General features: G+C 38.8%; 1 protein-coding gene across 4 annotated transcripts in view; it reads left to right on the top strand.

Annotated features, from left to right (window-relative positions):
- Positions 1-14,801, top strand: part of igf2bp3 (insulin-like growth factor 2 mRNA binding protein 3) — a 32,137-nt gene extending 17,336 nt beyond the window's left edge. For 2 of the 4 annotated variants that reach the window (XM_008421682.2, XM_008421683.2), the window contains exons 4-16: positions 14-65; positions 2,510-2,573; positions 2,875-3,153; positions 3,252-3,386; positions 5,772-5,894; positions 6,050-6,185; positions 7,454-7,582; positions 7,750-7,818; positions 10,406-10,525; positions 10,606-10,680; positions 10,840-10,971; positions 11,090-11,203; positions 11,912-14,801. In XM_008421682.2, the coding sequence (XP_008419904.1) occupies positions 14-65; positions 2,510-2,573; positions 2,875-3,153; positions 3,252-3,386; positions 5,772-5,894; positions 6,050-6,185; positions 7,454-7,582; positions 7,750-7,818; positions 10,406-10,525; positions 10,606-10,680; positions 10,840-10,971; positions 11,090-11,203; positions 11,912-12,025 (1,542 nt within the window). In that variant the 3' untranslated portion in view covers positions 12,026-14,801. Of the gene's footprint in view, positions 1-13; positions 66-2,509; positions 2,574-2,874; positions 3,154-3,251; positions 3,387-5,771; positions 5,895-6,049; positions 6,186-7,453; positions 7,583-7,749; positions 7,819-10,402; positions 10,526-10,605; positions 10,681-10,839; positions 10,972-11,089; positions 11,204-11,911 lie in introns of all 4 variants that reach the window. The other 2 variants (XM_008421686.2, XM_008421684.2) reach the window with 2 other exon arrangements.
- The last annotated feature ends 345 nt before the right edge of the window (positions 14,802-15,146 follow it).

Genomic DNA, 15,146 nt, shown 5'->3' with positions numbered 1-15,146 from the left:
TCTATATTCTCAGGTTTTGGACGGTATGCTCGCGCAGTATGGTGCAGTAGAGAGCTGTGAACAAGGTAAATGGCTTTGATTTATTTATTTTTTTTCATATTTCTTTTCTTTCCCCACATTGCATTTTATTGTGGTCAATTTATTTAATCTATATTCTTGCCACGTTGAGCTGCTTCAGTTGCACGTATGTTCAGAATCTGCTAAAGGGTTAAGTGGATTCATGTGAATAATTTTGAACTGTATGAAAACTCAACAGTAAGCCAGATGGTGAATGTTTTCGGGCTTTTGTTTTTGACTCAAAATTCATTATAATCCAAAATCTGTGTGCAAGCTACGCAGTTAATTATATGAATCCTTTGATGTTCAGTTTTTATTTTCATGCCTTCTTGTAGCCTTTAAGCAGCTCTTAAGACATTCAAACACTAAATGAGCACAACGAACAAGCTTCTAAAGTGTTTTTGTCCAGTTATTACTGCAAATAGGTCTTCTGTTCTACATCAGTGCAGTGTTGTCAAACTGCTTAGTACTGGTTTTGACACACACTCCTTTGAGAGAAAGAGCTAGGGTGTTGGCCAGGACAATTATTTATTTTCTGCAGCTCTTCCTTTTTCAATTTGGGCAGATTATGGCTCTTATGTTTTAGTTTTTTTTTTTGTTTTGTTTGTTTGTTATTTTTCCCAAAAAGATGTCTTGAGGGGCCTTAAAAAACACCAAATATTTGTACAGGGTCCATGTGACTGAATTTTAAGTTAGATGTAATAGTAGCAGCATTTTAAATACTAAGCATAAAATAATGGGCAGAGAATGTCCAGTTTATCATTGAATATTCAAGAAATTGCTAAGAATCTGAGACCTTGAAGTGTAATTTAAAACGGTCATGATGCATCCGACACCGAGTGTGGTAAAACGGATAAGTGTTTGGAAGAAAATGTACCATTCAAGTGGTGACAAATATTCACATGATTGTTCCTCAAACTATTAAACATAATTTACTGATGAGGCCACTTTTGTACTAAAGAGCATTTTTTAAAAGTATTTGAAACATTTGTGGCCTTTGCTTCATTTTCATTACTACAATAAAAAGAAGTATACACATTGCAGATGGCTGTAGGTATTGTGTTGGAAAATTTTGCAAAAAGGAACAATAATGTTAAACGCGCAACATTGCACTGCCAGGATAGTAAGGTCCAGTGATGACAACAATGTGGAAAACCCAAATGGAAACGAGGAATTTAAGCATTGAAGTAAAATCTGTGCGAATATTGTAGAACTTGTGAATTTAGTTTTCTCCCTTTCCACTGACTTTCATAGTGAAAGTCAGACCCTGCTGACCACTGCTGCTTCCCACCTCCTTAATGTGACACATCACTGCAGCTCCTCAGTAGACTTGTGCACACTGTTGCTGTAAAATTATTCTGTGAGCTTTTCACATTTTAAAAGTAAAGTTCTTAGTTGTATCTGGACAAAAGTTGTTCTCCTGCTCAACAAACCAGGAGAAAACCATCAGAAAGATGGTTTAGGTGCAAAGGTAATCAGAAAAAGAGCTGCATATTGGTGATAAACTGGAACTTGATTAGTCTCTTATACTGAGTTGAACCTGTGGAGTATTAACTCTCCTGTGGGGACTAAATGTCAGAGCAGTTTGTCAAAGCTAACCATTTAATGCAGTGTTTATATATGAAGACTATTTAGCATGGTAAAAACCTTTTTATTCACATCCATATTAAATGTGTGCTTTTAAGTTCTCACAAAATATTAAACTAAAAGACAGAGTTTATGGCGCTATAAGCCTCAATTTAAATTGATTTCAAACAGGTTTTTAAAAATATGAAAACGAGTAATCAGTAGGACAAGAGAAACGTGTATACATACATAACATAAGACAAAACTGGCTCATCACTGTAGCGTTTGAAAAGGAGTAGGAAAACGTGAAAGCTTATTTAATCCTACGCTTTTTCTCAATGAAATGTATTACTTGCGACTATCAAATTTGTAATTGAACCCATGTTATGGTAGTCACGTGCCTGTTTAATATACTGTGCCAAAGAATTGGCAAATAAATTATATTACATGAACAAAATTATTACAAACTGGCTCGTAACAAGATGAGGAAATCTACCAGTTCCTTGCCAAAACTGTTAAATTAATTTTGAGCCAGATGTTTTTAATATAACTTGATCAACATACCTGATCAATAAATGCCAAGTGTCTTTATTTATTTTATTTTATTTTTTATAAATCCTGGGTTTATGAAAAACAATTCTGTTGGGCACTAAGAAAAGATGGTCATTTTGACAGCGAAGAAATTAAAATGTGAAGTACTGCCAAGAGTGACCATTGTAAATAAGTGGATTTTTGTATAAGGATCATCATTAAACAGGCAAACATAACATTGGTGGCTTCAGTCTGCTGTGAAATAAGTGAAGGTTTGACTTGACGTAGCATCTTCTGTCCTCTAGTCTTGGGACTATTCCTATTGACTCTGACTGCATGCCTCTTTCTCCCACAGTAAACACTGATACAGAGACTGCAGTAGTGAATGTTCGATACGCAGCTCGGGACCATGCAAGGCTGTAAGTAAACATTTGCCTTGACTTTGTTTTATTGTCCTTTTGCATCAGCATGTCTTTAGTTTTTTAATTCCTTCAATGTGCCATGTTTCTGCTGTCTCAAAGTCAGTCTAGCTAAATTTGACATCCAGTCAATGGCGAAAGGAGGGAATGTGTGTGTTGGAAAGGCGGGGATTAAATTAGCCATCTGGTGCCCCCTGGTGTACATCAATTATATTACATTTTTTTTGCATCTCACAAAACCATAAATCTTTGAGGCTGACACGGGATCGCTGACCCTCATCTGTCCTGTAACTTTCCACAGAGCAATGGAGAAGCTCAATGGATCAATGATGGAGAACTATGCCTTGAAAGTGTCATATATCCCAGATGAGACGGCTGCACCAGAGGGTCCTCCTTCAGGGGGTCGAAGAGGCTTCAACGCTCGTGGACCTCCCCGTGCTGGCTCTCCTGGTTTGGGTGCGCGTCCCAAAGTGCAGTCCGACATCCCGCTGCGCGTGCTGGTACCCACACAGTTCGTAGGAGCAATCATTGGCAAGGAGGGTGCCACCATACGGAATATCACCAAACAGACCCACTCAAAGTACGTACACGGAGGTCAGGATTTAAACTGAACCTAGAAGATTTTATTGTTGAGCATCTTAGAAATTTTGACTAATTTTGGTTGATTCTACACGACAGGATTGACATCCATCGGAAAGAAAATGCAGGCGCAGCAGAAAAACCCATTACGATTCACTCCACCCCTGACGGTTGTTCAAATGCCTGCAGAACCATCATGGATATCATGCAGAAGGAAGCAGTTGACACAAAGTTGTGAGTTCTCTTAGTAAAAAACCCTGAGAAATGAAATAGTGTTGTGTGGTTGAGTTTCACGTGTTTGATTCTCTACCTATTTTAAGAACCAGAGGGCAGGTGGGTGCATTTTTAAAAATTAATCCTTAAGAGTTACTGTCTAGCAACTTTTAGATGTTTTTTGTTATCAACTCACCCAAATCAAATAGTTGAATCACCTCCTCAGCAGGTCATCAAATTATACAGAAGCCTGCTAATTTAATTCAGATGTTTGGTCACACTAAACAATCAAATGACTGACGCATTTTAACTAGTTTATGTTGCTAGTTGATATCCTTTTTTGTAAGAACTTCCACACCACTCTCCCTTATGACTCTTAATATCTAAAGATATTTCCCATGGAAGATGCACTTCATATTGAAGGCCGTAAAAGTTGGACTAAATTACTAAAAACAATACTTTTTTTTAAAATAAACTGACTATAAAGCTATTTTAATAAAGTTACACAAGGCTTTTTCTGAACTGTGTTTAATAGCTGAGCCAAACCTTTCCCACTGTTCTTTTTAAATGTTCAGAGATATGATTTTAGCCAAGAAGTCCAGAAAAATTAAATTCGAAGCAAAATAAGTTGATGTTTTCTGAGATTTCAGGTGCAAATACCGACCGTCTGTAATTTCTCTTAACATGAAACCTCCTTTCTCCAAAGAAATATCAGACGTCTGAAACAAATTGATGTTTTAAGGCTGTAAAACTTAGTGTAGTTTTTGATGGCAAATAACTAATGCAACATTTCATTGTTGACGCAACTTATAGAAGCATTCAACCGTTACAGCTTCAGGACATTACAGGAAGTTGTGGGGACGCCGTCTTTGTCCGTCAGTAAGCTAAATGCAGCCTGCCGTACAGGCCTTTCCTTCCGTGGTGACAGTACTGCAGTGTTTGAGCATTCAACACATAAACACATAGTCAATGAATTCTCCCTTTCAGGTCAGTATTTATTTCAAGAAAAAGGGGTTTTGTTAACTTTTTATGAGTAGGAAACGGACTGACTGCTTGACTGGGGCCTCATTTGCAGAAATGCAGGTGCTGCTATATTGGTGAAAGGGCCAAAAAAAAAAAAAGTCCAACCTCTTGATTTACCAGTTTGTTTTCCAACTCCAGCCTGCAGTCATGAGATATGAATCTTTGAAGAACAAAGATGCATATCTTTGTTCTTCAAAGATATGAATCTACCTTAAATGAGCTTCTTCTGTTGAGTGTCTGGACTTTTAAATGGGTTGAGGAACTTGGAGAAAAGCTGCTGTTCGTTCATCGTTCAGGGAGACTAGACCTGCAGTGGATAATGGTTCCTTCCATTGCACAGAGAGTAAAAATGGTGATGGTGAGCAGTCGCACAGGTTTCATGGTTAAATTACAAAAATGGAAGACTCTACACTTGAATTTCTGGTCTGAGACTAGATGAAAACAAGCTGGTATGTCAGCAACAGATTGGATCTTCGGTGCATGTTTTATTGTTAAAGGATGTGCTTGATTGGCCAGTAATGTTGGACTATGAGGTGTTTATGGCCCATGTCAACTCTAGATTCATAATGACCAAGCTACTGTCTCTCCCAGTGAAAGCTATGGTTTGGATCACTTCAGAACAAAATAAACATAATCTGTCTTTGCCACTCTCTTGCTGTCCCACCAGCTGCAACATTATGAAACTCTTTCTGGCTAAATGTCAAAATAAAAGCGCTCCCTGTTCCATTCATTCAGAAGTTCAACACTTATTTGCTGATACGCTTTGCTGCAGACACTATTATTTATAACTTTAAATGTGAACATCTGTATAATGTGGATTTATTAAATGGTTTCCCAATATTAAATTCTCCACAAACCTCTTATTAATTGGAGCTCATCAGATGAGGCATTTTCAGATTTAGTTTCTACAATTTTCTTGGGGAATTTCTGACAGTGCAAAATCAGTAAAATACTTTATTTGTAGAGAACTTTTTAAAACGAATATTACAAAGTGCTTCACATTAAAACATGGCAGATTACCAAGTCAATTAATATACATAATGTAAAACAAAATGAAATAAAAATACAAATGAAATGTAGCTATTAAAAGCCTTCTTATACAATTAAGTTTTAATAATTAGTTAAAAGACAATGAAGAGGCCTGTGTAATATTTAGAGGAAGAGAATGATTCATCATTCCTGACCATGAAAGATCTTCCTCAACAGGTAAACGGACCTGAGAGTAAAAAATATATACTGAGCACAGACAGTGCACCCGCAGAAAGCAGAAGTGGATTAAGTTGACTGATCAGAAATGTATTGACCTATTATGTTGAATCATTTCTGTGTTGTGTATTTGGATGTTCTGTATTTGTAAACGTATCACGCCGTCATCGATTACAGCACTGAGGAGATCCCACTGAAGATCCTTGCACACAACAACTTTGTAGGAAGATTAATAGGAAAAGAAGGCCGCAACCTTAAGAAAATCGAGCAAGACACGGGGACCAAGATCACAATCTCACCGTAAGAAAGTTTGACCCTGTTCGCTGCCGCCGTCTCCAGTAAATTCACAAAGACGGCAGTCGGCATTGTATCAACTCGGTGCTTTTTGTTGCTATTGTTCATAGTATGTTCATATTTCACCGTTTGTTTTTTTGTTTTTTTTTTTAACTTTCCAGGCTCCAGGATCTCACCTTGTACAACCCAGAGCGGACAATCACAATAAAGGGCTCGATTGAAGCATGCTCCAGGGCTGAGGAGGAGGTGATGAAGAAGATCAGGGAATCCTACGATAGCGACATGGCTGCTATGAATGTAAGAATCAACAGGGTTGTGCCACTTTATCCTTATTGCTTTGTTTCATGAAATGGGCTTTTAAAATTAATGCCATGCACCTATATTATACGTACAAATTGTACCCTGATCTATGAAATTATTTACATATTCTAATTCTGTCATTGGCCCACAAACTGTAATGTAACTACAGATGTCAAAAAGCAAAGCATAAATGTGAAAATCTTCCCATTGACGTCCTTTTTATTTATGGCCACATTTAAAAAATTGTAGATTTGTATTGATCTTTAGTTAAATCCTGGTGGTGTTTAAATAAGCCCATCTGTTAAACACAAAATCTGTGCCCTAAATCTATTTCTAAATTTTCAATAAAACCCCCCTGTTGCCCTTATCTTGCTTTAATGTATGTTAAATACATTAGTTCACTTTTACATCCGACAGTAATCCTAAAGAACTGCAACTTTCTCAAATTACATGGTCTGACGCCAAATTAAAAGTTCCTACCTTTTTATGCAAGAATTGTTTTAAACACAAAAGTGCCACCTAGAGGTAAAACTAAGGTAATATACAAAATACCAAAATTTGTGGCATCAGGTAAAACAAAAGTTCAAGCAACTCCTGAACAAACTGAATTCAATGCATTTGTGCACAACACTGCTTTAATAATGCTTAAATATGTAACGTATTTTTCTTTGTATTAAAAATAGAGGAAATATTTGAATTCTATACTGTTCTGTTTTATCCTCTATTTTACTTCCTATAAAGTTTATGTTGTCTGTATGATGCGAGTGTGTTTGTGCCCAGTTTTGAAACTACCGACTTTAAAAAGGAAGAAAAGAGCCAAAAGTTCTGTTTAGGAAGTAAAATGCTTAATTCCTTATCTGCATATCTGTTGTACTCGACTGCTATGGCAGCACTTTCAGATCCTAAAACATCATGTGAAGATGACCTAATATTTCGTCTTAATGCTTGTAGTGCTTCAGGACAAACTGTAATGTTTGGATTAATGAACAAATTCAGTGGACTTCTTTTTGTTCAGTAATCCTTAAGGTATTTTTTTTTAACCTTAAGTATTTTTTTTATTGCCGGTAGGATGAATATGCATTGCTTGAATTGTAGAAAATCTTGAGTCAAGGTTCATTTTATGTGCCTGCTTTTTGAAAACTTTTGCAGAAGTTACTCAGATAATTTTATTTTTTGGGAGAACAGGGGTGTCAAATGAAAAAGGAGAATGCTTGACAAATGCATTTGAATGGTCATCAATTAATATACTACCGTTTTATTTACAGCTCCAATCCAACCTCATTCCTGGCTTGAATCTGAACGCTTTGGGTTTGTTCCCCAGTGGAGCACCAGGCATGGGTCCCTCCATGGCCAACGTCTCGCCTCCTGGAGCTCACGGTGGATGCTCGTATGGCGTAAGTGACAAGTCTGTCGGCTATTAACACTTCCAACACTACAAAGCCAAGAACTGTTGACTCGGTTTTCTAAATTGTTGGGTGAGGCCTGTGAAGTCTGCAACTGAAACGAAAGCAGAAATCAGTCTTGAGCAACAAAGTTTCACGTTTCCTTTTTCCCCCTCTAGTGCAGTCCTTATGGGGCTGAGGGGCCATTTTGGGCTTCTATGCTGTCGGCAAGCAGCCAGTCACTTGCTGTAAGTCACCCATCCCAAAGTGCTTTGCACGGCTTGTGGCTGCTCACTGCGAGATTAGGGGTTTGGGTTTGCTGTAAAGTTCTCCTTCATTTCCCCACATATTGGGATTTAGGAAAACTCTAAATACGCAGTGAGTGTGAAGAAGATGACGGACTCCAATATTAACGTGAACTTAGTGATTTCGCTGATGCACTGTATACAAAAAAGCTAAGCAGGTGAATGGTTTTTATAACCTCTACCAAATATCTGAAAATATTGTCTTATTGCATATACGGCAGAGTTCTACCAGGTATGAACAATCGACAGCATCTACATTGCCTTTTAGAAAGTATTCACTCTTAAATTTTGTCACATTTTGTGGTGGCGTTACAACCACAAACGTCAGTGCATGATGTTGAGGTTTTATCTGTAAGATCAACACAAAGCAATTCATAATTGTGAAGTTGGAGAAAAAGGTTGTTTTTTTGTTGTTTTTTTTTATTTAAAAAACAGAATTTTAACAGTCCTGATGCCGTTTAGAGGGACATGATGCAGTGCTTATGTCTTTCTTTGAACACTAGCTTTATTTGTGCCACTCTTCCACAAAGGCCAGATTTGTGGAGTGTGCAGATCATAGTTGTCTTTAAAGGATTCTTCCACCATGTGCACTCATTTTAACAAATGTTTTAAGATTTGTCAAAGTTTGAAAACCATGGGTTTTTTTTTGGTTTTTTTACTTTGTATTAGTAGGCCTGTCACGATAACAAATTTTGCTGGACGATTAATTGTCTAAAACATTATTGCGATAAAGGATAATATTGTTTCAAGACACTTTTGACACTGATTTAATGGAAATGACTAGTAATGCATGCAATTTCCTGCCATGGATAGATGCACTTTATTTTCAAAAGAACACATAATACTGGAACTGATCAACTAAATCAGTTCCAGTGTTAATGGATTCTCAGTCTCCATTAACAAAAAAACGTACTTGAATAAAAACTAAACATAAAGCCAAAGTGGAAATAAATACTCCATTCAACCAAAAGAGTGCAGATTATGAAAAGTGCATACTATATTGCCCTTCATTAATCACTAGATTTATATAGAGAAGATGGGCACATCCGACAACCTAATGCAGTAGTTGACACTACACGATTTGTGCCCCTATTTTCCCCTTATGACAATCTTCGATCGTTGACCAATCTAAGATTGTCGCTGGTGATTTTGTAACCGATCATCCTGCAGTGTGTGGTGTGTCACGGTAGATTGTCGTGGCCGCTCCGATTTAAATCAGGGGTTTTCCCCGACTGGTAGCTTAACGCTGCCTGTTGAATGTGTCAGATAGCCAATCAGAGCGGCGGATTCTCCTCCGCTTTCTGAGGGGAAATTACGGAGGGGAATCCCAAATGGCTGACACGGCGACCCGAAGTCCAGCAGACATTGGAGATGATATGTGGAAACATTAATATTTATTAAACATTTTGTGCAAAGAATATAGAAATGACAAGGAAGGAGTTGGCGCCAAATTGCTACCTCAGTTGATAAACCCGGTAAGTTTTCAGCTGTTCTTCGTTAACGTGACATGAATAGGTTACAATGATTTTCATTCAGTCAGGACTTTACGCTGACTCTAACCACATGCATCACAGGTAGATTCTAGTAAAGCATTGATTAAGGCCTGATTTTAAAATTTTGTGCTCATGTGGCTGGACACCACACGGCACGACGAACCCGATTGAACCATTTATATCTAGGATTTCTGTCGGCTAATGTGTCTCTCAGGTTTTGAAAATGGGCCGACAACTCGTGTAGTGTGCGCTGGACATTACACTAAGGAAATGAGGAAGGGATTTGTCAGCGGAGAGCACCGGAATTGAATCATTTTTCATTCAGTGTCATCAACAGAACGAGAAAAGGCAGGAAGAGACGATAAAGCCGATAATTAAAATCAGGTCGATAGGTTTAATTTATCGTGCGATTAATTGATTTATCGTGACAGGCCTATGTATTAGCCCACCAAACAAAATCCACATAAATGCTTTGAAGCTTGTGGTTGTAACAAAGATGTGAACATTCAAGAATAATTATATATTAGAATTAAATGAGTGAATGGCAAGCAACACCTAAAAAAAAACAACAAATGATTGTATATGCTGAACTTGTCTAGAGCGTTTAATTTGGTTTTTATTGAGTGTTGATTTCTAAACTATAGAGCCTCTTTACGTTACCAAATCAAAGCTTTTCATGGAGTGCGATTAAACAAGACTTTTCGGTGTTCCCTTTTCTTTACATATTCAAGTTTTTACTAACATGTTTCTACATCATGCTGTTCATCTTGGACTAATAACATCCCTACATGTTTTTACACTGATCTGATCCAACAGTTTAGAGATTAATAATAGAAATTGTACCTTTTGTCTCTCTTCTAGATAGAAGCTACTCCTTTTCAGCTACTAATTTCAAGTGTCTACATTCAACTCTTACAGAATAGTGCAGCTTCTGCTTGATCCCTTATCTGCCTTGGCACATCGGTGGCTGGAGCTGTAGCGTCGGTCCCGTTTGAGTCTTCTGGTCACATTTGTAACCTTTTGTTTTCGCTCAGCAGGGCCAGCCGGAGTCTGAGACGGTTCACCTGTTCATTCCTGCCCTTGCTGTGGGAGCCATCATTGGGAAACAGGGGCAACACATCAAACAGCTGTCACACTTTGCAGGAGCCTCAATCAAGGTAAGGGAAAACGTTGTGGTGATAGGAGGTAGACGTCTGGGTGTAGGCTGCTGTTAATGCTGCGTTTTACCCGCTTTCAGATCGCTCCAGCAGAAGGAATGGATGCCAAGCAGAGGATGGTCATCATTGTCGGGCCACCAGAAGCTCAGTTTAAGGTGCTGAACCTTGAGACTTGCTGATTTAAAAGTTTGGAAGTTGTATCTCTCACATGAGTTAGAAGGTTGTCCTATTTAACGTTGCTCGGCTGGAAAGGGCAAATGTTAAAATTGGTTAAAAGTTTTATTTAATCTCTACTTGAACCTTTCTGCCTTCAGGCTCAGTGTCGCATCTTTGGCAAGCTTAAAGAAGAGAACTTTTTTGGGCCGAAAGAAGAGGTGAAGCTGGAAGCGCACATCAAAGTTCCCTCTTTTGCTGCTGGACGCGTCATTGGGAAAGGTGGAAAAACGGTAAATATAGTTTCATAAATGGATGCTCCCAAATGTTGGGCTTGAGGAGCGGAGGGAAAGGAAAAAAGAAAAATCTGAATTGTGCACCAGTAATAAGTTCGTCTTGATGTGACTGCAGGTGAATGAGCTGCAGAACTTGACCTGTGCAGAAGTGGTGGTTCCCAGGGACCAGACGCCTGACGAGAATGACCAGGTCATAGTGAAGATCAGCGGACACTTCTTTGCGTGCCAGGTGGGTCCAGGAAATCATAGATGTACAACGCGACAGTTTTCAAGATGTGTAATTCTTTCACTGTAAAAAAACAAAAAACCTGTGACCAATTACACAAATATGTCTAAAAATACAAAATCAAAACTCTGACATTAAGTTTATTCATTCAACTTAATCTTCATTTAAATTATATTTCTCCTCTGGAGTAGTTGAAGTCACAACTAAACTTGGTATTTAGTGAATCTGATTACATGCATGCAGTTGTTGGACAAAAACTGTTGAAAGTGAAAGGTATAACTTCTACAGCAGTGTGTCTTTCAAAAGGAAAAGCAATACATTTACATTCATTTGCTTTTCTAAAGATTTTTTTTTTTTTTTTACTTTTTTACATTGTTGTAACTGAAAGATCTCTTGTTGGGAGCATGTTTCTGCCAGTCAGATTTCCTCCCGGTCAGTTATCTGAAAAATAAGTAAAATGCAGTAATTTCACCTTTTGTTTTTTTTTGTTGCTTTGTTTTGTTTTCCCCCTGACGGTCCACCATCTTCTTGAAGACAAAAGCAAGTACAGAACAACTAAACGTGTGACAAAACAAGCCAACCGTACATATTTGCAGCAAATTTAACAAAACATTCAATGGGGGAAATTTTGGTCTCAGCCATATTTACAAATGAATCTTAAAATTCCAATGACGTGTTTTGAGGACACTAATGTTCTTCTATCTGGTTTAGTTGGCCCAGAGGAAGATTCAGGAGATCCTGGCTCAGGTGAGGAGGCAGCAGCATCAACAGCAGCAGCCCAAGTCTCCATCGGGCGGCCAGCCTCCGACGCCACGCAGGAAGTGAAGCTCCAGCAAGCTCTGGAAGAACGGTGACTGGATCCGGCGTGAAACTCGAAAGATGGACAGATGCAGAAAAGCTCATAGGGGGAAAAGAAAAATGACAGTGGATCCTAATGCACATCTCAGGGGTCAAGGTCATCGGAACCAAACATCCAGCCCTCCCTGAACAACTTGATGACTTTAAAGTGCGGGTGACGACACCTTACACCTCTTAAGCTCCACCCACTTCACGTCTCTGCGTCTGCTGTGAGAATGTACTTTAGAGGGCTTTCGCCAACATCACCTGCCCTCCGTTCAACCCCTTCCTTTATCCCTCCTTGGGTGTAGTTTGTTTTTTATTTGGTTCTTTTTACACTAAAACTATGAGGAAGAAATACAGACCCCCCCTTCCCTACACCCCTTTTTTATCACCCCCTGTGGTGTGGTACCTTAAAGATGTTTAGGTTGTTTAGTTTTTCTTAATTGGTTAAAGCTTTCTCACGAGTTTTTCCGTGGAAAGAGAAAAGGCATTGCTCGGTCCTGGTCGGACCAACGGAGGTTTAGTTGGGGGGAGGGTTGGCTCTGGCCAGGTGGGCCACATTTAGGGGAAAAATCCTTGTTTTAGGACAGGACCCCTGTGAGGGTCGGTTATATATCAGGCGTCCTGCCCTCGGAATGAAAGTGGCATTTTTTTAAAGAAAAATTCGGATGCATTTTATAGATAGACCTATATAAATAGATCGATATATAAATATAAATACATATATATATATATATATTTAGTAGAGCGGGCAGCGCTGCGACTGACACCTTTGGGGAAAAGGGTGCCGAGCTGCTGCCCTGAAAAAACCAATTTATGCATTTTGTTTAACTACCTCAGGATCTAGTACCTCAGAAGAGAAAAAAAATGATTATATGGAGAAAAAAAAAGTTCCTTTCTTTTTATTTTGCTTTTGTGGTATTTTGTATACTTTATAAAGCTGATAGTCTTTGAACATTTTTATTTTTTTAAGAAAATTTAAAATTTCCAGGTCAGCTGCCAACTGACCTTGCCTTCAACTCTGGTGCTTTAGGGCGGCATTGTACATGTGGATGTGTGAACAAAGATGACCATGTACATAAAATTTATTTGTACATAGCAGCCTTGCAGCAAGAGTTGGCGCCCCACCCTCCCCCCTCAGCTGGCGGCTGACGGAGAAGTATATAGAGAAAAAAATTGCCTCAGTTTTTTTCCCCCCTGACGGTCCACCATCTTCTTGAAGACAAAAGCAAGTACAGAACAACTAAACGCGTGCAAAAAAAAGCCAACCGTACATATTTGCAGCAATGCCATTTATTTTGGGGTTTCGCTGGTAGTTTTAATGACAAATTCTTTTCGCCTTCTTATTGAGGGCTGCGATCAGGATGCTGCAGCTCAAACTGTGATGGGTCCTCCCTGTAGCTGTTGTCGGAGCATCTGTATCTTTTACTTTTTACTTCCCTCTCTTGGTCTGTTTCATTTCTGGGTCATCCGGCGCCGTATTGCTAACGCTATCCTGGTAAGGTTCAAACTCTGCCATAGTGACGTGGCCATCAAGTCATTAATTTTCTTTTCATGGTGAGTCGGGGGAGTGGCACAGATGGGTGCATTTTTACGTTTTGGGCTTGGAGAAAGTGAGCTGTCCTTTTTTGCAACTTGATTAGATAATTTTTTTTGGTTGCTCATCCAGGGGAAAACAAGTTAAATGACGCATAATTGTGAATGAACCCCCCACACCCCCACTCGGACAGGAAGCAAAAATCCTAAACGGTAATTTTATTTCCTTTTTGTTTCCGTGCCGAATGTAAATATATATTGATTGTGGTAAAGTGCTAGAGTGTATCCATGCTTCCACAGTAGAACGCAGTCTACCTCAGCTGAGGGGGGTGAGGGGTGGGGGAGGGAGTTGCTGTGGCACTGGACGCCTCACCCCGCCCCCACTGAGCGCCAGCGCGCACCAATACCTCAGTACCCCGAACACTTGTTTCTACCTGGGTGCGCCCTTCTGACGTCACGCTTAACCAAGGGGCACAAGTGATGCTTAAAATGATCCTCCTGATACCCACCCTCCCCTCATCCAGTTTGTTTTTGATCTACCTCTTTAGACACATATTTGAATTGGAGGCATTCTACCATTTGTTAGGCCCCGCCCCCATCACCCATCCCTTCCCCCACCCCACACACACAAACTTTTGTGCACCTCCCCAGAAAATAAATGAAAATTTAAACTAATGAACTCTGTAGAATTGAGAATAATGGAAAGTGATAGAAATGTTTTCTTTTGATCAGTGTTTATATTTATATATACTCCTTTTTGGCTTTGAGAACCTCAATGATTATTCCTTTCTGCTTTCTATTTTTGGTGGTGTGGCTTACATGTATTCAAACTTTTTTTCTTTCTGGAAAATAAATCAAATCTTTGATTTTTCCTTTCAGTCTAATGCAAAATAGGACCTGTTTTTTTTTCCTCTTTCAGATTTATAAGACTTAAAGACATGAAAATGCAAGTCTGTTTTGTCTTTCACAAGATGCTACACTCGCTGATTTGATGGCATTTTTCGGTTAGCGTTTCTTGGTTGTGTAATGTGGAAACATTTTTTTTGGGTATGGGACAAATTAGAGGGACTGAATCTGTTTATGGAAAAGTGATCGATCTTCAGCATGATGTTCTCTCCTCCCCCTCTCTGCAAACCATACTTGTGCCCCGTCACCTCCCCACAAACACACAGCTCCACTTGTCAAATGCCTCTGAATAAAAAAAATAAATAAAAAAATAAAGTTCTTTTTTTGTTTTAATATTGACGAGACAGAAGTGTGTTTTATGCACGTCGTTTCCATGTGGTCTGCAACATTCTACTTTTAAATGATTGGTTGTTATCCCTTGCTTTTGTGGCCATAAAACTTGCCAAGTTCCATTTTATTTGGTAGAATACAATTCAAGAAACCAGAATTTCTTTAAAGTCATTCTCGACTCATTTAAAAATCTGCCAAATGAAATTCAGATGCGCTTTACTTTTTCTAAATGTAGCACATAAGATGAGGGATATGTTTTTTTTCTTTAGTTTCATTGCTTCATGGCGTATCTTGTAATCGAGTTCACAAACGGTGAAGGTTTTATTTTTGGCAT

This window comes from Poecilia reticulata, linkage group LG11 (genome assembly GCF_000633615.1).
Source record: "Poecilia reticulata strain Guanapo linkage group LG11, Guppy_female_1.0+MT, whole genome shotgun sequence".
In the NCBI taxonomy this organism is placed as follows: Eukaryota; Metazoa; Chordata; class Actinopteri; order Cyprinodontiformes; family Poeciliidae; genus Poecilia; species Poecilia reticulata.
This window is presented reverse-complemented; position numbering and strand designations above follow the sequence as displayed.